We start from the raw sequence: 25,218 nt of genomic DNA, 5'->3' as shown, positions 1-25,218 counted from the left end.
CTGCGTTATTTTTTTCCGTAGCCGCATTTTGCGGAGACGCTCTCTGATTGGCCACTTCATGTGACATGCCTGTTTCTACACCGGTTAAGCTTAGGCACTCTTTCGAAGTTGGTTAAGGTTAGAGTTTGTCTTAGAGCAGGGCGATAGAACACCAGCCCTGATTCCAAACTCTAACCTTAACCAACTTCGAAAGAGTCGCCTAGCTTAACCAGTGATAAACTAGGCGTTAGGTTGGCTACAGTCGTCCTGTTACCACTGTAGTAGAGGATATACAGTACATGGTACAGTAAATGGCTGCATTTATATAGCAGCTTCTATCCAAAGCACTTTACAATTTCTTCCTCACATTTGACCCATTCACTCAGACATTCAAACACAGACGGCGGAGGCAACCATGCAAGGTGCCCAACCTGCTCATCGGGAGCAGTTAGGGGTTAAGTGTCTTGCTCAAGGACACTTCGCCGCGCTGCCCGGGAGGAGTGGGAATGGAACCGGGAACCTCCGGATAACCGGACGACTGCTCTACCCCCTGAGGATCTGATCATGTCTGGGAGTGAGAGCCAGGTTCTTCCACAGAGCCGATGAGAAGATGGAAGGCAAGTTGTACATGTTTTAATAGATTGTTATCCTTACTCGTCTTATTGTTACGATTGTATATGCTGTGGGGTTATATATGGCTGTATGTACTCTTGACGTGACTGTAAATGAGGAAATCCTCCGTCGCCTTTCGAGTTTAAATAAAGGTTTGAAAAGAAAGCTGCGTTGGTTGGCAATGAGAAGCAGGTGTGTTAGTGGAGCAGCATGGGGGAAAGAGAGAGAGCGAGAGAGAGCGAGAGAGAGAGAGCGAGAGCGAGCGAGAGAGGCCCATGTCACAAACACACAGAGAGCAGGGGACCACTAGGGCCATGATGACAATCTCAGCTATAAATACATGTTCAATTCATATTGAATGCCTCTTAGTATAATAGCAACCAAACAGCCGCTTTAAAGAATAATAATAATAATAATAATAATAATAATTCAATGAATGCTTTTAATTCGAGTGAGTCCATCAAATAAAACAGAATGAAGCCCCTCCCACACCTGCACCGCCCTGGTAAGTTGAATGGATGTATAAGGGATGGGTGCAGCCGGGTGCAACGTGGCCAGCCACCCAATTAAAACCCTGACAGCAAGAAGGGAGCGGGACATGAAATCTTACTAATTAAAAAGTAAGTATCACTGAATCAACCGCTCGCGACAAACAGCGTGTGTTCGTGTTTCGGTTGTGTGCGAATGAAGTATATGAATTGCAGTCGGGGTCACATGTGCGTGACTCAATGAAACACGGCGACACTGCGCTTTTAACCGCCCCTGTATTGTGATAATGATGTGTGTGGTGATTAAGTCACATTGTGGTTTAATCTATCTATTAGTCTCTGCCCAGTCATCCAGAGTCATTGCATTATTATCAATTTCTTCTCACAACAGAAACGTCATGACATGAGGTGAAATAGGATGTTAATTAAATCCAGGAATGTTTTCGAGGTATGGTTGGCAAAATCTGCATATGGCTCGCTGATAACAAACTATCATTACACATGGGCAAAACAGAGTCCATTCTCTTCGGTTCAAATAACAAACTCAGCAAGACCGACGGCTTCTCAATTGCAGTGGGTGACAATATTGTCACAAGGAAAGACGAAATTACCTACCTGGGTTCCATCCTAGAGGCAAATCTTTCCTGTGACAAAATGGCATCCAATGTAATAAAAAAAGTCAACCAACGAACTAGATTCTTGTACCGGATCTCCTCTCTGGTAAACAAGAATACCCTGAAGACTCTGGCAGGAGCACTCATTCAAGGGTACTACGACTATGCGTGCACCTCATGGTACCAAAGCACCTCAAAGGCACTAAAAACTAAATTACAAACATCACAAAACAAACCAGTTGGTCAGACTACTACTTGACCTTACCCCCAGAACCCACCTCACCCCTGCCCACTTTGACAACCTAGGATGGCTTAGAGTAGACGACAGAGTACAGCAACTTGCAATGGGCCTGGTCTACAAGATACACTATACGACTAAGGTACCCATGTACATGTCAAAATACTTCCCAAAGGTCAGTGAATACCACGACCACAACACCAGAGGAAGCTCAACAAATCATGTTAAACCCAGATTCGGCTCAAACAAGGGACTAAACACGTTTCGCAATTATGCCACATCAATGTGGAACGCCCTACCCAAAGCTGTAAAGGAATGTGAATCCCTACCCACATTCAAAACTGCTCTTAAAGAGCACCTACGGGAGGCTGCAATTCGAAACTGGCCACCGTAAATGCCCAAAACCCCCACCACCTCCTAATAGACAGTCTCCTCCCCACTGCATGTACATATTCCCTCCCCGCCGTATGGATATTTCTCTCCCACCCACCCACCCCCTCCTAATGTACAGTCCCCTCCCCATCATATGTATATACTCTGTCAGGATCTAGGGGTAACAGTACTGTATATTTGAATACCGTTTATGTCACAAATGTATCAGTACTAAATACCTATATGTCCCTATGCCATAAATGTCATGTATGTTGTGTATGTCATAAATGTCTATATGAATTGAAAATGGGGGACCCTGATGGAAACAAGACAAACGTCTTTTTCAGGTCTGCATCCCCTTAACAATTGTATGTATTGAGCCGTACTGTATTGTACCCATTCTGCAATCTGTTAAATAAAGTTTTCATTCATTCATTCATTCATTGGTCCTGGACAGCGATGCCCCTCGTCATTCTGTTCTCAAATCAAAGAGTTTTAAGTTGATTTAGTCTTTTGCTGAAAGAGTAATTTCCTGAAAAACGAGAAGCTCTCTTGCACTTGATTATGTCGTCCTACATGACTATGTACGGATTTGTGGATGAAATCAACTAAGAAGTTGAAGACAGCCATAGTCTTTTTTGGGTGTGTGAAGAAATATTGCATTGAAGATGCAGGGCGATTTAAACAGCAGAGGGAGCTTGTCCACCGAGTATCCACACCTACAAGCACTGGCGGACTCAGGGGCAGGGGGGGCAACCGCACCCCCCTGGTGCCCCCAAGGTTAAAAACGTTGCCCTTTTGAGTGGCAAAAACGAGAAGACGTGCCCATTGTTGCCCTTTCAATGGTCTAAACTTGACCATGTGCCCCCCCGGTTGAAAACATTGCGGTAAAGTGCACTTTTGAGTGGCAAAAATTAGAGCATGTGCCCTATTGGTGCCCTTCCAATGATCTAAACTTGACCATGTGCGCCCACGGTTGAAAAACGTCATGCTAAAGTGCCCTATTGAGTGGCGAAAATGAGAGGACGTGCCCCATTGGCTGCCCTTCACATGGGAAAACATAGCAAGAAAATTAAATAATGTGTCTTAACCTCTTAACTCATTGACCGCCACGCTCTTTTCCCATCTTTACTCAATGGCGCCAGCGTTATTGACCATTTTAGCGATGTTTGCAGACCCATTGTGTGTTCTGTATTATAGCTATGGAGACAATAGTAGCTCATAGCTCATAATAGCTCATTTGACAGGCATTGTTCATAGTCCATCACTGACTAACCAGTTCATTTCTACATACTGTAGTTTGTGCACTATTACACGCTAAACATCGACCCTTTCCAAAATAATCCAGTCTTTTTTCATAGATCGCGAGATATGGCGCGTTATATACTTGTTTAGTCGTTTTTGGCGCTCAAGCGTTGGTGACGAAACACAAGTATAGTCGTTTTTGGAGCAGAAAGAGTTAAGCCCTAGCCATATTTTCAGAAAATTCACCAAAAAATACATACCTAAGTAAATGGAAGATTGCTCCACTTCTACAAGGTCCATTTGCATGTTCTTGGTATCTAGGGAGATCTATGGATCTCAGGGAATGTTGTGTCTGTTACTAGGCTTGAGTTAATTGAAATTTACCAAAGGAGTATTTATTTTCTTCATCTTTGACCACAAAGTACCACAAAATACCCCAAAGTATCACAAACTACCCCCAAAGTACCACAAAATACCCCAAAGTACCACAAAATACCCCAAAGTATACCCCAAAATACCACAGAATACCTCAAAGTACCACAGAATATCCCAAAGTATACCCCCAAATACCCAGAAATACCCCAAAGTACCACAAAATACCCCAAAGTACCACAAAATAAAAGCAGGGATGTGGGGGCCAAGCATAGGCATACATTTGTAGACATTTTGGTCTACAGATTATGTGTACCAACATGCATTGGTGAAAATCTATAGTAGGAGTAGCATTTTAAGTGTTTTTCACAGGAAATGTACGCCATTGAGGGTGGCGAATTTGGCTTGAGCCAAGGAATTCAACAGGACCTTATTTTTAAAAAAATGGATGAAGTTGTGCACGGGGCGTAATAGTAATGAATAACTACATGGACGGGGCGAGATTCGAACTCTGTGAAAGTGTAGGAGGGGTGACGAGTTAGAAACACAACATTCATTCGTCATTTTCTGCTTCAAGTTAGAGCGTGGCTCCATTGGTCTCTGGAGGAAGGGGGAGTCATCGTTCAACCTGTCACAGTATCTGTCACAAATATACATCAAAGAGTTTTTAATTTTAATTTTACGAAGTGTCATGTGAACGTTTTTATATATAATATGTATACGAGTTGTGAAAGTTGGAAGAGGGATGGCAGTTTAGAAAATGTGTGAAATTTTTCCAAAATGCAGCTCTCCCCACTCTAAAATCAGTGAAATTGTGCAAAAGACCAAAAGTGTACCTTACATGCTGCAATCCAAAAATAAGAATAATAATTAAACCATGGGATGTTTTGAACTCTGTATGAGCCAGGGAATCCATTGCTACAATAATTTTGTACATACAGTTCAAAAGTTACAGGCATAAACACAACTCCAATTTTGACACGTTGTTGGCGCTAGAGTGCACGAGTTGTCAACATGCCACTTGGTGACAGAGATCACGTGAGGGTCCCTAAACCATAGATATATATAGAACACTAGATAGCTTAAGGCGGAGTCACCAGCGTCACTGAACCGCCGCCATCTTGCTCGAGTCAGCCTTGAGTGAGAGTGAGTGAGCTGCACAGACAAAAATACTCAACTCGCTGAAATATTGACGGATTTACAAACGGTTTGGTTTATTACAAGCATTATTAACGTGGCTATGATTCAAGCGGTTTGTTAAAAAAACATCTTTAAAAAAAAACATTTTTATAAGTATGCAGTATCATAACTACATCTTTGATGTTTATAGCAAACCAACCCGTTTGTAAATCCGTCAATATTTCAGCGAGTTATGAGTATTTTTGTCTGTGCAGATCACTCACCCTCACTCAAGGCTGACTCGAGCAAGATGGCGGCCCTACGACGACGTCGCTCTCCATTGGCCGGCAGCGCGGGTAAGCTATCTAGTGTTCTATATATATCTATGCCCTAAACAGCCAAATGTGGTTTTGATACATTAAAGCATTTCTGAGACATGACTCAACTTCCTGTTTGGCGGCTTTGTCACCAAATTCAATTGGCTGTCAAAAGCGAATGCATTGGAAAATCAAAAACAAAAGGGTAAACCAAGGGGCAAGTAGTGCCACCCCTGTTATCTAGAAAACCATAGAAGAAGTTGGTCGTGTGACAACATATTTTTGAAGAGGCATCTATTTCACTCAACCTGCAAAGAAGGGAGACACATTTAAGCACATTTAAGCACATTTAAGTAAAAAAAAACATGGTTTTGCCCTCCAAAGTAAAAATTGTATGATCAAGGTTTTTTATTGCTGTGTTTGAACAATTATAGACAACTTTGAAAACAGTTCACACATATTTTAGTGCTTTAGTAAGCTACACCATGAGTCTATACAGTTAGCATGATGCTAGCTCAAAACAGCTGGGGGATGCATTTAAAAAAAAAATGGTAGGCTTGGGGTGATTTGTGCCAAAGGGCCTGGGTTAAGTTGTGCCAGATATTCTCTTTGTTAAGTTGCCCCAACTTATAATTATTAACTATATATCACTTTATTGTATTTTATTGTTATTGTACATTGCATTCTTACATTTGATCACTAAAATGATGTGATATTCTTAATTTTAGACCAAAATCCATCATGCCACGCAGATACAAACGGAAGGCAGGGTTTCAACTCCTCTTGAGAAGTTGGAAAGAGCAGTGAAAGAGGTGCAACAGGGGAAGACTATACGTCAGGTTGGAAAGGAGATGAAGATCTGCAGGATGCTTTTACCGCTTTTGAGATTAAAATTATCTGTTTTACTTAAAATGATCAATGGCACAATTTACCCCAGTGTATTCTCTCTAATGGCACACCTTACCCCGCACCGGGGGCAAGTTGTGCCACAAAACCACTTTTTTTTCTAAAGCTATATTTCTGAAACAGTTTATTTAAGATCCAAAGTGATTGTCCCCAGGGATGCACAACATCCTAAACTATATACATATTTTAGTTGGGGGCATTACTGTAATCACCTTGCTTTAAAGGCACTTTAAGTAAAAATTGGCACTTGGTCTACAGATTATGTGTACCACGTTTCGTGCAGATTGGGGAAAATCTGTAGGAGTAGCATTTTAAGTGTTTTTCACAAAATGCTAAATGCCGGCAAATGACATCATAGAACTCGTTGAACTCGGCTTGAGCCAAGGATTCCAACGGTACCTTGTTTTTTGAAAATCTGACTCACATTTCAAAAGTTGTGTGCATAAATACACCTCCAACTTTGACACGTTGGTGGCGCTAGAGTGTTGGAGCTGGGGACATGGGACTTGGTGACAGGGGTCAGTGGACTGTCCCGAATCAGTCTGCCAATCTTCATAACTTTCTCCCATATGGTTCTATGGGCTGCCAATGCCATATACTCCAATGGCAGAAGAATAATACGCAAGAAACAGTACAATCACTCAAGGGGCTTTACGCAGCTTCGCTGCTTGGCCCCCAATAAAGGACAGATGATTTACAGGTTTTTCTGTTGATACAGTACTGAATTTTGCCATCCGGACACATTCAATATGAAAATAGAATATCAGGCCTATAAATTACCTTATTATGGCCCAGTCACACATCTATGGATCAGGCCAAATCTCCTCTTTCCAATTCTCGAAGACACTCTGATGTCACGACACCGCCGCCATCTTGGTATGAGGGTAACAAACTGATTTCTACCATCAAATGCATGCGTTGAGCTCCGTTTTTATTACATGTTTTATCACATTCTTGTTCATTTCATAACATTTTCATACGATTTGTTTTGAAAATATTGAGGCCAACATGGCATTTCACTATTTCGAAAGCCTTTCTGGTGATTCTAAGGCTAGATATGAGTCAAAGAAGCTCCCCCTGATTGACTGGTGTTGTGGTCGTGGTAGCTACATGCTAAGCTAACGTTAATTACATCATATCGAACCGATAGGAGCTTATCTTATCTAATCTTACGTGGTGGTACCACGTGTGCCACTACCCGATCAAACATCCACGTAAGATTAGATAAGATAAGCTCCTATCGGTTCGATATGATATAATTAACGTTAGCTCAGCATGTAGCTATTTGTCTAGGTTAACGTAGCTAACGTTAGCTGCCAGCCACTTTTTCCTCCATGATGGTATAAAACTTGCGATTTGGATTTCTGTTTTTGTCATTAGTACAACGCGTAACACAGCAGCTCTTTGGCATTGTGAAGGACTGAAGAAAATTCCACTTGATCTTTTAATTTGCCGCTTTAACGATCCGTTTATCCACTAAATGAAGCGTACACAATGTACCAGGCGGAACAGTTTCCCCCCACGCTGCAGTTGCGTAGCAACAACAGACAGGAAGTTGACTTCAAGAATGGCAGAGTTCAATCTGGATTTAGTATCACCAGGCGCCCCTGAAGGGCAGTGTGAATTAAATCTACTGTAAGTGTTCTGAAGGATCAGATTAAACCGAATATATATATTTATTTATATATATATATTTAATTGTATTTGTATATCCCCTGATATCCCTTGTATATTCCTTGTACAATATGCATTGAATATCCCTTCTAGTCTACTGAACATCCCATAATAGTCTCCATTCTACCATTGGACGAGACCTTGGTGCCAGGTCGCCATACCCCTCAGACCAGGTTCAATCGTACCGCTCAACATGTATGGACAAGTCCTAGTTCCGCGTAGGAATATGTCTACCGCACCACTAATGGTACTATTTGTTCATAGTGCGTATATATACTGCGCTATTAAAGTAGAGCTTTCTTTTAGTCCAGTTCCTTACCCTCCAACAGAGTGACAGACGCAAAAGCCTCCCCGCGAACCACGTGTGGGCAGTAAGGCCAATTCGGCCCAGTATCGGCATTGAGACATCGTGTATATTAATATTTGAATAGTCATATTTGGCACTATATCGTCGAGTTGGACGTATTCTATTAAGCTAATAATAGTCTATTCATATGTAGTGCCTCGTGCGGTAAGAGTTCTATAGTAATCAGCACCCCCATCGTTTCGGGCATCAGCTGGACGCTTATCCAGGGTGGTTGACCCCACGTGAAGCTGCACCCGAGGAGCTCCAGGCCAAAGAGCGAGTGGACCTGTATATTGGATTATTCTACCGACGACGGCTAGCCTTCCCCGGCTTGGATTATGCTTTGAGTACTTTGATTATTCTATGGATAAAGGCCAACACTGCGGTGTGTTGGAAATACCCCCCCCGGAGAGGACGACAGGTGAGAAGACGCTCTACACGACGAGGTCGCCTCACGTCTCTCCATCGTGGACCGGAGGACGCCGGCCACAGAGAGTCCAACTGCTTTCATCTGTGGATCGAGGATCGCTGGGCACCGGGTCGCACGACTGTGGGCTCTCCCAGGATACCCTCGGCCAGACGGGATACAGCCAGACTCTACCCCCCCCCTCCAGCTGTCCTACAAGCAGTCGGAACCTCCCCCTAGTGTATCCAGCTATATAATCATTCAAGTATCATTGCTATTGTTCCCTAAATATTCCAGGTTGTATATTTGCTTCCTGCGCAATCAGAGATTGGACATTCGATATTGATCTACCTACGAATACTCATTTGCCATAAAAGTGCATACTATTTCAAATCATAAATGTAATTAAGTGATCGTTGTACATACCTTTTGCTATGTATTATTATTAAACGCAGACTTTCGACTTGGTACATTTGTGTTGGATCCGTTTCATCAGGTGGGAGTGTTTATCATAATTATTTATACCTAGTACTGGGTGGCCAGAGTCTAAAGTACAAGAGGTAGTGGTAGTAAGTATCATATCTAACAATACAGTCAGGGAATTGTACCCCTCAGTTACAATTGGTCCTTCGAGCCGGAGGGTAATCAGTGTAATATTAATATAGTGTTATTAATATTAAAATGGCCTATGATGAACACTCCACGAAACGATCCTCCTAACCAACAACGCCCGCGGCGCAAACGACAGCTCCCTCAGTACCTAGAGGCTTACGCTGTCAGTCAACAACCTAGTCTTCTACCAACAGTAAACGCGGTAAAACTAGAAAGTAAAATTATGTCTAACCCTAACGACCAGGCTACCCCGACCATAGAGGCCCCTACGGGTTCTAACGTAACTGACCCAGCTCACGGTGGGGACCAGGGGGAACCAGACATGACTTTACACCCCGCCAATACCGAAGAAGTAGTCCCCGACGAGTCCCGGGAGGAAGACAACACTACCGAGAGAGAACTCGGCACGGAAGAAGATGAGGAGAGCACCGTGGAGATAGAGCTCCAAGACTCCGCACGGAGTACCCCAAGGGACGGCTCCCCTATACAACCGTCTTCTCCCAGCGAGGCAGAGAGGACACTACAGCAGGCATTCCTCGTCAGCCTGAAAGCCTCTACTGAACGCGATAGACTCCAGGGTGAACGCGATCGATTGCAGATACAGCAACGGAGCGAAGAAGAGCACATACGCCTGGAAATAAGACGCATTCAGATGGAAGAGAATATGGCAAGAGACCGGGCCGACGCCCAGCGCGCCGCCACCGGTGCCCAGAGAGAATCGGATCTCACCAAGCGCGAAGCCGAGCGCGACAGAGCACAAGCGCAACTAATAGAACAGCTGATCAGAAGGACAACACCCCCTCCCTCCACCAGAGGCTCCAGGAACTCGTCTAGACATCACTCCAGGGCGGCATCCCCTAGCCGAGTAAGCGACCCTGAACTTGACCAACAGACGAGGTTTATACCCCCCGCAGACCCCCTTCCCCAACCGGTCCAAGCGAGACCCAGCCACCGGGAAGGAGCAGCATACACTGCGGAGAGGCTAAATCAGAGACTACAAGCCCTGGATGACCTAACGGAAGACGAAGAGGAAGAGGAGGAGAACCACGCCCGACGACAGCACAGTACTCTACCGGACCAGGAGGTCCAGTACAGCCCAGGCTATACCCCCGCGGAGCTGCGCTACAGACCCCCGACGCTATTCACGGGTGAGCACGACGCACGACCCGCACCGAGGAACAGCACCTGGACCAGCGGGCCATGGTACACAGCCGGTACCAGCCCACGCCAAGGAGCAGGAGGAGACTCGCCTAGGAGGCCTCTCCCCCAACGCTCGCCGATGTATCAACAATCCGCGTCATACATTGGCACACCTATGGTACCAGACTTCACCCAGGAGAACCGGGCCCAGTATACGGAGCTCCGCATGTGTCTGGAGACAATGTTGGTGGATGTCATTGATGAACGCCATAAATACGCGATACTACTGAAGCATTTAAAGGTACCCCGCGCGCACAACATAGCGCTCGCCTACGCCACTTCCACGACCCCATACACCGCAGCGCTGGTAGCGTTGGACCAGAGATATGGACGTATATGGGATTACGTGATCCAGGAGATCAGGCACATCGACCGCCTACCCCCAGCAACAGACAATCGAGCACTGGACGACCTGTCCATCAGAGTGCAGTCCCTAGTAGGGATGCTGGGAGCGCAGAGGGAAAAGGGTAGGCATGAACTATACGCCAACTCAAATGTAGAGAGGATCTTGGAGAAGCTACCGCCCGCCCGACAGGAGCGCCTTAGGCGGCAGAGAGACCACCGAGACCCTAATGGCCCCGAACCGAACCTCCTCGACCTAGCCGACTTCCTGGCGAGAGAAGTCAGCAGCTTACGGCTAGATACATTCGGACGGAGCACCCCTGGCTCCAGAGAAGGAACCAGGAGACTAAATGATGGAAGAAGATCGGTGACTGTCATGCACCAATCGGAGTCAGTGCCAAGCAGTAGGAGCCACAGTACCCCCTCAAGAAAGGAGAAGTGGAAGATAGTGTGCCCCTACTGTGAGAAAGAACACTGGCTGTCACAATGTGACTCATTCCCCAAGATGAATGCGGAGGAAGCGAGTCAATGGATAAAGTCCAACAGACGCTGTTTTCGCTGTGCGCGATCACACATGGCAGCCGAATGCCGCTTAAAGAAAAAGTGCAGTCGGTGCGATGGAGCCCATCTGGACATACTCCACGACAGTAACAGACGGCGGCCTCCACCCGCACCATCAAGCAGCAAAGCAAGCGTCATGTACATCGACCCCGCCAGCAGCAGTGGAGCCAGAGTGCTCTTAAAGGTAGTCCGTGTGACATTGAGCTACCAGAATAAAGTCATGGACACTTACGCCGTCCTTGATGACGGGTCAGAGAAGACCCTTCTGCTCGCGTCCGCTGCGGCCCAGCTAGGGCTGCGGGGGAGCGAAAACCAAATGACAATTCGGACAATAAGAAGAGATTTGAAAACGATAAAGGGCGAGAATGTCTCATTCTCTATCGCAGCAAGCGGCCAGCCCGAGCGACGGTACAGGATTACAGACGCTTTCACCAGCCAAGAAATAGGACTCTCGCGGTACACATACCCCGTAGCCAAGCTGATGGAGAAATATGTACATCTACGCAAGCTACCGATCCCACTCATAGACGGTGCTACCCCGACACTGTTGATAGGCTCCGACCATGCAGACCTCATTGTCCCGATAGACCGGGTTCATACCGGACCCAGAGGCTGTCCTGCAGCAGTCGAGACCCGCCTAGGATGGACTCTCCAAGGCCCACTCGCCAAATCTCTCAACCGAACCACAGCCACTAGCTGTCTCCACTCCCGAGTCACAGAGGGAGACACCGCACTCCTGCAGCATGTAGAGAGGCTATGGACCTTAGAACAAATGCCCTTTAAGAACGAAAAGAAAGACATTCGCTCTAAAGACGACATCTACGCCATTAACCTCCTCGAGACGGGAACAAAGAGAGTCCCAGTCAGCGGCGTGTTGAGATACGCCACGCCACTCCTGCGGCGGGAAGGGATGCCTACCTTTCACGCAAAGAAAGACGCCACAGAGCGGTACCTACTAAACACAGAGCGGCGCTTAGCCAAGGACCCCGCCCAAGAAAGTGTATACCGCGCTGAGATTGAGAAGCTCATCACAGCGGGACACGTCACAAAGATTGACATTAAAGAGGCCGACCAGACGACTGAATCGTGGTACGTGCCCCACCACAAGGTTCATCACAACGGCAAAGACCGCATCGTGTTTAACTGCAGCTACCAGATCGGATCCCAAAATCTGAATAAAGAGCTATTGCCCGGTCCTACACTCGGCCCCTCCCTACTAGGCGTACTACTCCGCTTCCGCCAGGACAAGGTGGCTATCAGCGGGGATATCAAAGGGATGTTCCTGCAGGTGAGATTAGTAGAGGAGGACAAGCCCCTGTTGCGGTTCCTATGGAGAGAGAGGCCAGGAGATGAGCACCCAGCCATCTACCAATGGGAAGTCCTCCCTTTCGGAACTACATGCAGCCCATGCTGTGCTACATTTGCACTACAGAGACATGTCGCAGAGGACCCAGCAGCGGACGAAGAGGTCCGACACAGTGTGAAGAACAGCTTCTACGTAGATAACTGTCTACAAAGCGTTTCGACCCAGGAAGAAGCCGAGGCTCTCCTACTTAAACTCTGCGCCTCTCTGATCAAAGGCGGCTTTGATCTCAGGCAGTGGGCCAGCAGCGATCCGCACGTACTGCGCAGCCTCTCCTCCGAGGACAAGGCAGCGAGCAGCGAGACCTGGATGGCCACAATCCCAGGAGAAGCCCAAGAGATGACACTAGGACTAGTGTGGCGCTTCAAAACAGATTCGCTCCACTATAGACACAAACCCCTGACCACGGAGCAGGGAAGGTCGACGGCAATACCGACCACCAGACGGAGTGTGTACAGAACACTCGCCCGACAATATGACCCGTTAGGATGTATACTACCGTACACCACCAGGGCAAAGATGATTGTACGAGCATTGTGGGACAAGGACCAGGGCTGGGACGACCCCATTCCCGCACACCTTGCATCCACCTGGAGAGAGTGGGAGATGGAACTCCACTCACTCCCAGGCGTTAATATACGCCGAAGCTACTTCCCACCCACGGTGAGGCCAGAGACATGTAAAATGGATCTACACGTCTTCAGTGACGCCTCCGAGGTCGCCTACGGATCAGTAGCCTACTTGCGGGCCCAAGAAGAGGGGGGAGAGATCTACACAGCATTCATCCTCGCCCGCTCGAGAATAGCCCCACGCAAGCAACAGTCTATCCCACGTCTAGAGCTCTGCGCAGCCCTCGCAGGAGCGCATCTAGCCACGCTCATCCAACGTGAGCTCACCATTCCGGTGCATAGAACAATCCTGTGGTCAGATTCCACGACAGTACTCGCCTGGATCAAATCGGATTCATGCAAATACAAAGTCTTCGTGGGAGTCAGAGTCACTGAGATTCAAGAGTTAACCGGAGAGTTAACCGGAGAAGCAAACTGGCGCTATGTTGATACAAAACACAACCCAGCTGACGTCATCACCCGGGGAATGTCCCTAGATGACTTAACCCGTCATAACATCTACAGTGACGGACCAGCATTCCTCAAGCTCCCGGAAGGAGATTGGCCCACGCCCACCCCGAGGGAAGCAAGTGACGAGGAGGCTGAGAATAAGAAACCCATGTTCTGTGGATTGAGCACTGTTGTCTCCGCAGACCCCAACATAGACGATTGCATTACCATAGAGAGTGCGCAGCAACGGACATTCCTGCGGCACCACCCAGAGATTAAGTCCCCCGCTGATATGTCAGCAGCTGACTACGAGGAAGCAGAACTGCTTCTACTGCAACGAGCCCAGAGAGACTCGTTCCCCGATGAACTAGACTGTCTACAGGGAGGAAAGCCCGTCCCATCAGACAGCAGATTGATTCATCTGGCCCCCGAGAGTGACACACATACCCTCATCAGAGTGGGTGGTCGCCTGCGGAGAGCCCCCAATTTACCAGATGACATTAAGTACCCGATCGTATTGAACAGCCGACACAAGGTCACAGAGCTGATTATAAAGAAATACGACGAGGATGTACACCACGCAGGAGCAGAGAGAGTCTTCGCGGAAATCAGACGTCGTTACTGGATACTTCAAGGAAGAGAGGCGGTGCGACGCTTCCAGCGAACCTGTCTAGACTGCCGAAAGTGGCGCGCGCAGCCCAGCATACCACGGATGGCTGACCTACCTCCATGTCGCCTCCGACTCGGCGACAAGCCATTCCACTCAACAGGCATGGACTGTTTTGGCCCGCTGCACATAAAGAAAGGAAGAGGCAACGAGAAGCGGTGGGGTATTGTATTCAAATGCATGACCACCAGAGCGATACATATCGAGCTCCTTCCGACCATGAGCGCAGACTCATTCCTTATGGCCTTCCGAAGATTCACATCACGGAAAGGAAAACCGTCTACATTATTGTCCGATCACGGGACAAACTTCAAAGGCGGAGAAAGAGAGCTGAGGGAGAGCTTCCAAGCTATGGGCCCAGAACTTAAGACCCACCTCGCTCCAGCCCAGATTGACTTCCAATTCAACCCCCCAAACGCACCCCACTTCGGTGGAACTTGGGAACGAGAAGTACGTTCTATAAAGACAGCCCTGTACGCAGTACTTGGGGCCCAGACTGTGGTGGAAGAAGTCCTAATGACAGTCCTCACGGAGATTGAGGGAGTATTGAACTCAAAGCCCCTCGGTTACGTCTCCAGTGATGTAGCAGATGTCGACCCAGTCACCCCCAACACCCTCCTGATGGGGCGGCTAGATCCCGCGTTACCCCAGACAATGTACCGGCCTGAAGAAGCGAACGGCCGACGAATGTGGAGGTACAGCCAAGTATTAGCCGACAAGTCTTGGAGCAGTTTCCTACTGCACTACCTACCGTCTCTACAGACCCGCCAGAAGTGGGTAAAAGAGAGAGACAATTTGACGGAAGGAACAGTCGTCATGATTATTGACCAGTCACTACCCAGAGCTATGTGGCCGGCTGGCCGCGTAAGCAAAGTGATCACCGGTGCCGATGGCAAGGTCCGAGCAGCTGAAGTACTCGTCCAGGGGCGCATTTACACCCGTCCTGTGGCGAGGCTCATAGAACTGCCCCGACTCCCAGATACAATCGATGATGACCATGACCCTATGACTTTGTAAGTTGACTGACCCTTACAGCGAACCCTTGAGTGGTAGACAGTGCGGTTAATCTGTCTCTGCTTAACTAATTGGGTTGGGACCAATTAGGGGGCGGCTGTTCTGAAGGATCAGATTAAACCGAATATATATATTTATTTATATATATATATTTAATTGTATTTGTATATCCCCTGATATCCCTTGTATATTCCTTGTACAATATGCATTGAATATCCCTTCTAGTCTACTGAACATCCCATAATAGTCTCCATTCTACCATTGGACGAGACCTTGGTGCCAGGTCGCCATACCCCTCAGACCAGGTTCAATCGTACCGCTCAACATGTATGGACAAGTCCTAGTTCCGCGTAGGAATATGTCTACCGCACCACTAATGGTACTATTTGTTCATAGTGCGTATATATACTGCGCTATTAAAGTAGAGCTTTCTTTTAGTCCAGTTCCTTACCCTCCAACAGAGTGACAGACGCAAAAGCCTCCCCGCGAACCACGTGTGGGCAGTAAGGCCAATTCGGCCCAGTATCGGCATTGAGACATCGTGTATATTAATATTTGAATAGTCATATTTGGCACTATATCGTCGAGTTGGACGTATTCTATTAAGCTAATAATAGTCTATTCATATGTAGTGCCTCGTGCGGTAAGAGTTCTATAGTAATCAGCACCCCCATCGTTTCGGGCATCAGCTGGACGCTTATCCAGGGTGGTTGACCCCACGTGAAGCTGCACCCGAGGAGCTCCAGGCCAAAGAGCGAGTGGACCTGTATATTGGATTATTCTACCGACGACGGCTAGCCTTCCCCGGCTTGGATTATGCTTTGAGTACTTTGATTATTCTATGGATAAAGGCCAACACTGCGGTGTGTTGGAAATACCCCCCCCGGAGAGGACGACAGGTGAGAAGACGCTCTACACGACGAGGTCGCCTCACGTCTCTCCATCGTGGACCGGAGGACGCCGGCCACAGAGAGTCCAACTGCTTTCATCTGTGGATCGAGGATCGCTGGGCACCGGGTCGCACGACTGTGGGCTCTCCCAGGATACCCTCGGCCAGACGGGATACAGCCAGACTCTACCCCCCCCCCCCTCCAGCTGTCCTACAAGCAGTCGGAACCTCCCCCTAGTGTATCCAGCTATATAATCATTCAAGTATCATTGCTATTGTTCCCTAAATATTCCAGGTTGTATATTTGCTTCCTGCGCAATCAGAGATTGGACATTCGATATTGATCTACCTACGAATACTCATTTGCCATAAAAGTGCATACTATTTCAAATCATAAATGTAATTAAGTGATCGTTGTACATACCTTTTGCTATGTATTATTATTAAACGCAGACTTTCGACTTGGTACATTTGCGTTGGATCCGTTTCATCAGGTGGGAGTGTTTATCATAATTATTTATACCTAGTACTGGGTGGCCAGAGTCTAAAGTACAAGAGGTAGTGGTAGTAAGTATCATATCTAACAATACAGTCAGGGAATTGTACCCCTCAGTTACAGTAAGTACAGTTACTTTTTTGTAATGTAAATAGGTCCGCCATTTTTTATTCGGATTTCTTTCTTTCTAGACGTTCACAGAAAGGTAAAGAAACGAACTACGTTCTATTTTATGGCAATAACGTTCAGGTTTGTTCGACCTGTGAGACATAATCATGAAAAATAAAGTTGAAAAAGAATTTCACGTCAGACGGCTCCAAGTTTGCCAGGGGCTGGCATGAGTTGGGTAATGTAGTTTTATGAAATTCAAAAGCCCGTCGAAAGCCCTGGGTCTCCTCTCTCATAAGACTACACTCACTTTTGGCTGTGCCTTTTCCTCGTGTCAATATCTGCCGGTTTTCGACAATGCGCTGAGATTTCTATAAACTCATATGTATTCATACAGTATAACACTTAAAATCATTGGTAAACAAACGTAGCGCTGAAAATATACATTTTGACTGCTGTTTTCTTTTTTTTATCCACTTTTTCTCCTATTTTTTTTAATTTTTCTCCCATCCCAATTTATCCGTGCCAATTCTCTCCTCCCCTGTCTTGATCGTTGCTTGCATGTGCCCCCCACTGGCCGGTTGTAGCGAGGATAGAAGCCCATCGCATGTCCCCTCCGATATAGGCAGCCAGTCGCATCTTTTCACCTGCCAGTGCGGACTCTCATTTGGCGAGGAATAACGTGTAGGAGGCTCACACTGCCCCCGCCATTTTCCAGTCTCTGCTGTGCAGGCGCCCCAACCGACCTGTAGGAGTCGCTGCTTACAACGTCCAGATTACCACCCATCGACTTCCCACCCGCTAACTCTGCCAATTGAGTTATGACGGCTGGCCCAAGCCGGAGGCAAAGCTGTCCGCTGCGCCACCCAACCGCCGCACATTTTGACTGCTGTTTCATTTTTTATTTTATTTTTTTATTATTTTTTAAAACATAACATAAAATTAGACACACAAGCATTAACAGTAAACATACAATGTAAATCACAGGACTATACATTCCATTTGAATCAATATAAATGTAGTTTACGAGATATATACCTAATGCTTGCTATCTAATACAATACATACATATGCTCTTGCTCGCTCTCCCCCCCCGGACCCCCACTTGGATAATCTATCCATTTTCATTCGTTTCTAACCAGGCACTACAATTCATATGCTAGCCTTTATTCTCTCAACCACTTCTAACCAGATTGCAATGTTGGTTCCACTGACACCTAAAATTCTTGCTGTAGTTCTCTAGATAAATCACATCGAGATAGATAAGAACCCATACCTTCCGGCACATTTTATCCGGTTGAATCCATCGTGATGCTATCAGCTTTTTAGCAGCTGTGAGACCGGATAAAACTAGTCTCTTTAGCTGTATAGGGGCTGCAAACTGAAAAACATCATTCAACAGCAATACAGAGGGGTGTACAAGTATGTTCAGAAATAAGAATTCTGATAATTGTTGGGTCACTTCTTCCCAGAATATCTTAACCGGTGGGCAATCCCAATACATGTGCATAAATGTACCCTCATCCCCATTTGTACATAAGGAACATAGAGAATCTTGGGTAGCACTTTATAATAACACCCTGTTATAATAAATTTATAAGGTATTTGTAGATAATGAACTAATCATGAACAAACCATTTATATACATTCATAAATGATTATTAAATCATTTATAACTATATTTGTATAACATTTACAAAGTATTTATAACGCATTAGTGGATAATGAACTAATCATGAACAAACCATTTATATACATTCATAAATGATTATTAAATCATTTATAACTATATTTGTATAACATTTACAAAGTATTTATAACGCATTAGTGGATACTGAACTAATCATGAACAAACCATTTATATACATTCATAAATGATTATTAAATCATTTATAACTATATTTGTATAACATTTACAGATTAGTTCTACATTATTTATAACTCATTATCAACATTGTTTGTACTTGATTTGTTCATCATTAAATAATGTTGTTTAATGTGTAGTAACACATTTGTAGATGCTTTGAAAAATGGATGTGAAAAAACGACTATACAGTATCCATTTATTTCTCATGTTCAACCCTTAATGGGACATGAGCCTTCAAACATTCCAATAACTGTGCGTAAAAATAATATGTGGATAATATTATAATATATAATATTTGACTGCTGTTTTCATAGGGTTACTCTTGGCTACATTTGAAAAAAAAAAACATAACATTAACACTTTAACTGCCGAAAACGCCGGAACTCGTCATTCCCCGCCATGCTCAAGTTGCCGAGGACGCCGTAACTCGTCTTTGATATCAATATTTCTAAAATCTGTGATCGAAATCATATTTCCGTTCCGGAGCCTTGACACACAGTGCTGATCTCCTCTCAACCCTCTAGCGGTTCAAGAGCGCCATCTGGTGGCCGATCGGCAGATCGAAACCGGATATCAACCTTTAACCCGGCAGGACTCACTCCATATGGGGTCCGGGCACTCGCTAATGTTAGAGAGACTCTGTCTTCACACAGTGAACATTGATCGGTGGAAATAACTCGAAAAAATAACATGATTTGGACGTATATACTATTATACAACCTGGAAATAGATTGGGCATTTCAACATCCCATAATCGAAAACTGTCTACTCCACGCTGATCGCCCAACGGCCCGAGGAGACTGGGGTGAGTTTTAGCGTGTAGTATTACCGTGTTCGATATAAACTGCTATGATGAACATATGACCCACATTAGATGAATGGTATAACGTTGCCCACGGAATTATAAACGCCCCCTCGCCCATCCGGTCAACATCAGATGACGTGTAGTAAATTCTAGAAGTACGTCCAGTTGAAATTTTTTATCTCGCACAGATTCCTACCAAACTGTATTTGATCATCAATATAATGCATTTGGGGCTATAAATCACGTTCTGGAGAAAGCTGCAGAAAGAGATGAAAACATACTTATACTTTAGACCATATTTTAGTATGAATATGTGAATGAAAAAGTTTAACGTTGCTACACCATGAACAATACATATAGGACATTGAATGGGCCCTAATAATGGCAATCTAGCAATAGAATTTAAAAAGTTATAGCCCTGCAAAGAAGGGGAACTTCTCCATGTTAAATAGAGCTGGCAAGGGATGGTATATCATGAATTTTACCTTGGGCAATCAAAGTGTTAATGAATACGTTCTGTATTGATCGATTATGGCGTGATATGAATCTCGGCCCTGTACCGGGCCCGTCGGGCTTAACTCATTCTGCGCCATACCCGAGTATAGGGTTTCGCCGCCATGCGTTGAGTGCCATACTCGAGTATACTCGGGTTTTGATCCCTTGATCTTTTTCCTTTGATCCCCGTTCTATACACTCAGCCGGAGCTCCCTACAGTAGGTCTCCCTGGCTCATCTGTCTATGTTGGAATTGCAATGACGAGCGAATCTCACCAGGTGGCAGTATCGCCTACCTTTTGAACTGGGAATTGGGGATCTCACTTGTCTTGTGATCCACTCCGGCTGTTTCCACCTAGGAGTGGATCACAACATAGCAATCGGTGGAAGATTTGGTGCCTCAGAGCTATTATTTCCCGTATGGTAGCCATGCCCAATATACACGAGTAATTGCGATCGCCATGGGATCGCCAGGGATTTATTCATTTTGGAGTACTTTCTGACTGAGGTAAGGTCTATCTTAGGTAACCTGCTGGTATTTTTTTTTTACGTAAAACATGCTTCTGTACCGATCACAGTGTCGTAGTTTACCGGACGTACAACTTGCTTTTGGTAACGATCACAGTTTTGAGTTAAAACAACCCCTCCCCTTTGATGATTTTGTGAAGACACATATGTACATGGTAGATTTGGAATTATTTGGGGTTTTGGGCGAGCAACCAGAACGATTTGGGCATATTGCATATAACGCGCCATATCTCGCGATCTATGAAAAAAGATTGGATTATTTTGGAAAGGGGCGATGTTTAGCGTGTAATAGTGCACAAACTACAGTATGTAGAAATTAACTTGTTAGTCAGTGATGGACTATGAACAATGCCTGTCAAATGAGCCATACTATTGTCTCCATAGCTATAATACAGAACACACGATGGGTCTGCAAACATCGCTAAAATGGTCAATAACGCTGGCGCCATTGAGTAAAGATGGGAAAAGGGCGTGGCGCTCAATGAGTTAAGAGGTTAATGCATGTTCTGACCACTAAAATGAAAGGAGTATCACTCAATATAGTTAATACTACATCCTAACTAACATTATATGCATTCATAACCATATAATCCCATTGTAATTAGATTTTATGGCCCCCGAGACACATCATGTCCCTTATTTTTAAGATGAAAATGAGGTTGTTCAATCAAAATATACTAAATGTGAAACCCATAGATAATAATGTTTTCTGACTATAATAGAACAATATTAGAATATAACTTCTGAAAAAAAGTTTAACATTTAATATTAATTATAGTTACATTGGTGGTGCTAGAGTCAAATTTGACCCGTATAGATTTGTTAGAAAAAGGAGCCTTTGTTCTTCAGAAAACAACTTTATTTTCAGAAAACACCAACCTCATTTGATTTGAATGACATTCATAACAGAATAATGATTAAATGAACACAGAAAACACACAAAAAGTTAGTTTCTGAAAACACAGAAACCAACTTTATTTGATTCAGAAAACACTTATTTTTATAAAAAAAAATTTACACCAACTTTATTTGATTCAAATAATATTCACAGATTAATTATGATTAATGAACACAAACTTGAACGTGTGTAGCGCAGCAGACTAAGCGCCTGCCTACCACCGCAGAGACACTGGTATCGAATCCAGCGGTACCGCCGGCTTGGTCGGTCGTCCATACTAACACGATTGGCAGTGTTAGCGGGTGGGAAGCCGGTGGGGTGTGTATCCTGGTCGTTGTAAACAGCGACTCCTACAGGTCGGTCGGGGCGCCTGCTCAGCGAGGAAGGGAACTGGGGGAAGTAGTGTGAGCCTTCCACGCGTTACGCTCCCCTAGTGAGAGTCCTCGCCGTCAGGTGAACAGAAGCGGCTGGCTGACTCCACATGTATCGGAGGGGACTATGTGATAGTATCTATCAACCCTCCCTAGACCGGCAAGTGGGGGGAAAATGCGCGCAACGACCAGGAAGGGAATTGGAATAACGACTAAATTGGGATGGGAGAAAAATACAGAAAAAAGGGGAGAAAAAGTAGATAAAAAAACTAAAACTTGAACATGTGTGTGTGACTGTGTGTGTGCGTGCGTGTTCACCTGCACAAATCACAGAAAGCAAATGTTTGCATGTGCTCCCTGCAAATGTATTTTTTACAACTGTGGCAGGTTGTGGTGGTTTTTGTTTGAGGGGCAGGACTGGCACCTCTTTCTTTTGCTGCCTTTGGCATCCACTGGCTGGAGCCCTGTAGAGGTCGCTGCTGTGGCTGCAGCCTGCAGCTCTCTCACCAACTTGGCACTGCCAGGAGCTCGGGGTACCCGCTGGCGTCTCTATGTGTGGATTCACCAGAGCTCTCTGGGCACTGTCGTTGATGCCCTCTCCCATAAGATGGTCAAAAAAGTTCACATGAGTTAGTTGTCGTGGAGAAAGGGGGTGAAGGTGGGGTCACACCTGTATTGTACTGCGAGAAAATGTTTATTCCCGTGGAGGAAGGGGGTGGGGTCACATACTGTGATGTGAGGAAAGATTTGTTCTCTTGGAGGAAGGGGGTGGAGGTGGGGTCAGATACTGTAGGAGTTTTGTATAGTTTTACCTGTATAGTATAGTTTTACCTTGCCGGGTCAAGAATGACCCTAACACCACAGTCGTACCTTTTTTTCTGCAGATACCTTCAACATTTTCAAAATGGTGAAACATAGTTTTGCTGTGCTTATATGTGTTGTGGAGGATATCATAAAGCCTTGTTCTAATAAAATCAACTACATGGTAGTTATTACATATTATAACCTTGAAACGGGTCGCTGGAGACCCTAACACCACATAAGGGCTAAGTAATTAGCTAGTTCTTTTTCATTAATGTAGTATAGTCCCCAGGTCCTAAAGCTGCACTGAACTAAACACACCGGTTTAGACCAATATGTGCCTTTAATGGAAATGCAGAGTTACAGTATTTTCAAATGAGAACATTCACTTACAGTAATCTAATGTTGGGTGTTAAAAAATCCTATTTTTTCATATAATTTTCTTGAATCAAGTGTATCTTATAGCTTAACATAACATAAGCATGAAAATAAAAATATTTTGTTTGGAGGTGTGAAATAAATGGGTACATTGGTGCAGCGCGGGGATTAAACCTGTGACTCTCAGACTTCATGGTGGTCTTTCTAACACCCCCAGTGTCCAGCAGTGGAGATTAATTACCACTGGGCTTATCTGGATAGAACTGTGATGTGAATAAGGTTGGGCAGGGTTGCTTTCTACATGTCATCTGATAGAGATTAAAAGCCCAGTAATCGAAATGTAAACACCACTGTTTCAATAAAAGAAGAATGGAGACATATTCTCTAGTTGACTGAGCGTTGATACAAGGACTAACACTAAACATGTTATTCTCTCATTTACTGAGCTATAATAATAATAATAATAATAATAATAATAATAATAATAATAATAATAATAACTGGACCTTGGAGAAGTCTTTATTCGGCATGCATGCAGGCACACACACACACACACATGTAATGGGCGGCACACACAGGAACACACACGCAATTAGTTGGGTCGCCTGACTGACTGAGCTCTTGATACCAGGACTAACACTAAACATGTTATTCTCTAATTTACTGAGCTCTTGATACAAGGACTAACACTAGACATGTTATTATTCTCTAGTTGACTGAGCTCTGGATACAAGGACAAAAGTAGTCAAACAAAACAATGTATCTTCTTTAAATGACCTTTATTGTTATATGGCAAAGACTCAGGCACTTCAGTCCTCAGCGTCAGATGAAAGTCAGCGCCTCTGTGAATACTAGTGGAACGACAGTTTATATATTATACACCGGACACGAGACGCACGAGAAACAAACAGAATGAAAAGAGGAAGATACCTAAAAATATCTAACAATGACCACAATATATACAATGACACATATATAATATTTGCATTAAAAACTATACCTTGATAAATATATAACTTCATGTATCATTTTAAGAAGTAATAGGAAATATTATTCAAAATACTGAGATTTTTTCGTATGTTTTTTTTTCTTTTTTTAAATAGATACAAAGGATTTGTATAAAAGTAGAATCTTTCTCTCCAGTCTAGATTACAGCTATGTCATTGATGCATTGATCCATGTGGTGCTTGATATAGTATATAGAGCATGGGGGTGGGGGGGGCGTACAGTCCATGCAGCCTGCACAGGCCTGGGTAAATATATATACATGTACTCTCATCATTTACCATCTCTCGTCTTGTGACACTGCTGATGAGAATGTGGCTGGTGGGAGTTGATAATGATGACGATGATAATGATGAAGAACATGATGTTGTCTTGAGTGCTCTTGGATTATCAACACAGAGGTCATCTGGGATTTTTTTCTTTTTAAACCAACAATCACATTTGTTGTCAAATTTGCGGTTTTCCCAAAATGGCGTTGGTACTTGGGTCTTTGCTCTGTGGTAAGTCTTTGACGGTAAGTCATATTCGTTCCTGATGAGGTTTCCAGAAATGTCATTGGTTGGTAAATGGGTTAGCTGGGGCCTGGGGATTGGGTCCTCCTCCAGCTGTGTGGGTAAGGCATCATCAAACGTGAACCAATAGCAGCGCAGGGTTTATGAGAAGAGGCCCGGACCTCTAATCGAACATGCCCCTCCTGGTAGTACTGGGGGAGGTCTTTCTGCTCAGCCGAGGAGTGCCCTGCGTGCGCACACACACACACACACACACACACACACACACACACACACACACACACACACACACACACACACACACACACACACAGAGTTGTGAAAACAAGCTAAAGGGTCTCTGTGAGGAGTGTTTTTTTTTTTAATTTCTATTTTTAACTTTTTCTGTGTTTTTCTCCCATCCCAATTCAGTCGTTATGCCAATTCCCCCCTCCCCTTCCTGGTCGTTGCTCGCATGTGCCCCCCACTGGCCGGTCTAGGGAGCCCTGAAGTCTATCAGATGCTTCCTCCGAGACAGGAGACAGCCAGCAGCGTCTTTTCACCTGCCAGCGTGGACTCTCA

At 44.9% G+C, this 25,218-nt stretch overlaps 1 protein-coding gene across 2 annotated transcripts in view; it reads right to left on the bottom strand.

Annotated features, from left to right (window-relative positions):
* Positions 1-23,906: 23,906 nt before the first annotated feature.
* kank1a (KN motif and ankyrin repeat domains 1a) overlaps positions 23,907-25,218 on the bottom strand; it is a 218,026-nt gene continuing 216,714 nt past the window's right edge. For both annotated transcript variants that reach the window (XM_084338250.1, XM_084338249.1), the window contains one exon: positions 23,907-24,883. In XM_084338250.1, the coding sequence (XP_084194376.1) occupies positions 24,821-24,883 (63 nt within the window). In that variant the 3' untranslated portion in view covers positions 23,907-24,820. The remainder of the gene's footprint in view (positions 24,884-25,218) is intronic.

Source organism: Notolepis coatsorum (assembly GCF_963971535.1).
Source record: "Notolepis coatsorum genome assembly, chromosome: 2".
In the NCBI taxonomy this organism is placed as follows: domain Eukaryota; kingdom Metazoa; phylum Chordata; class Actinopteri; order Aulopiformes; family Paralepididae; genus Notolepis; species Notolepis coatsorum.
Note: the sequence above shows the minus strand (reverse complement) of the source record. Positions and strands in the feature narration are given on the sequence as shown.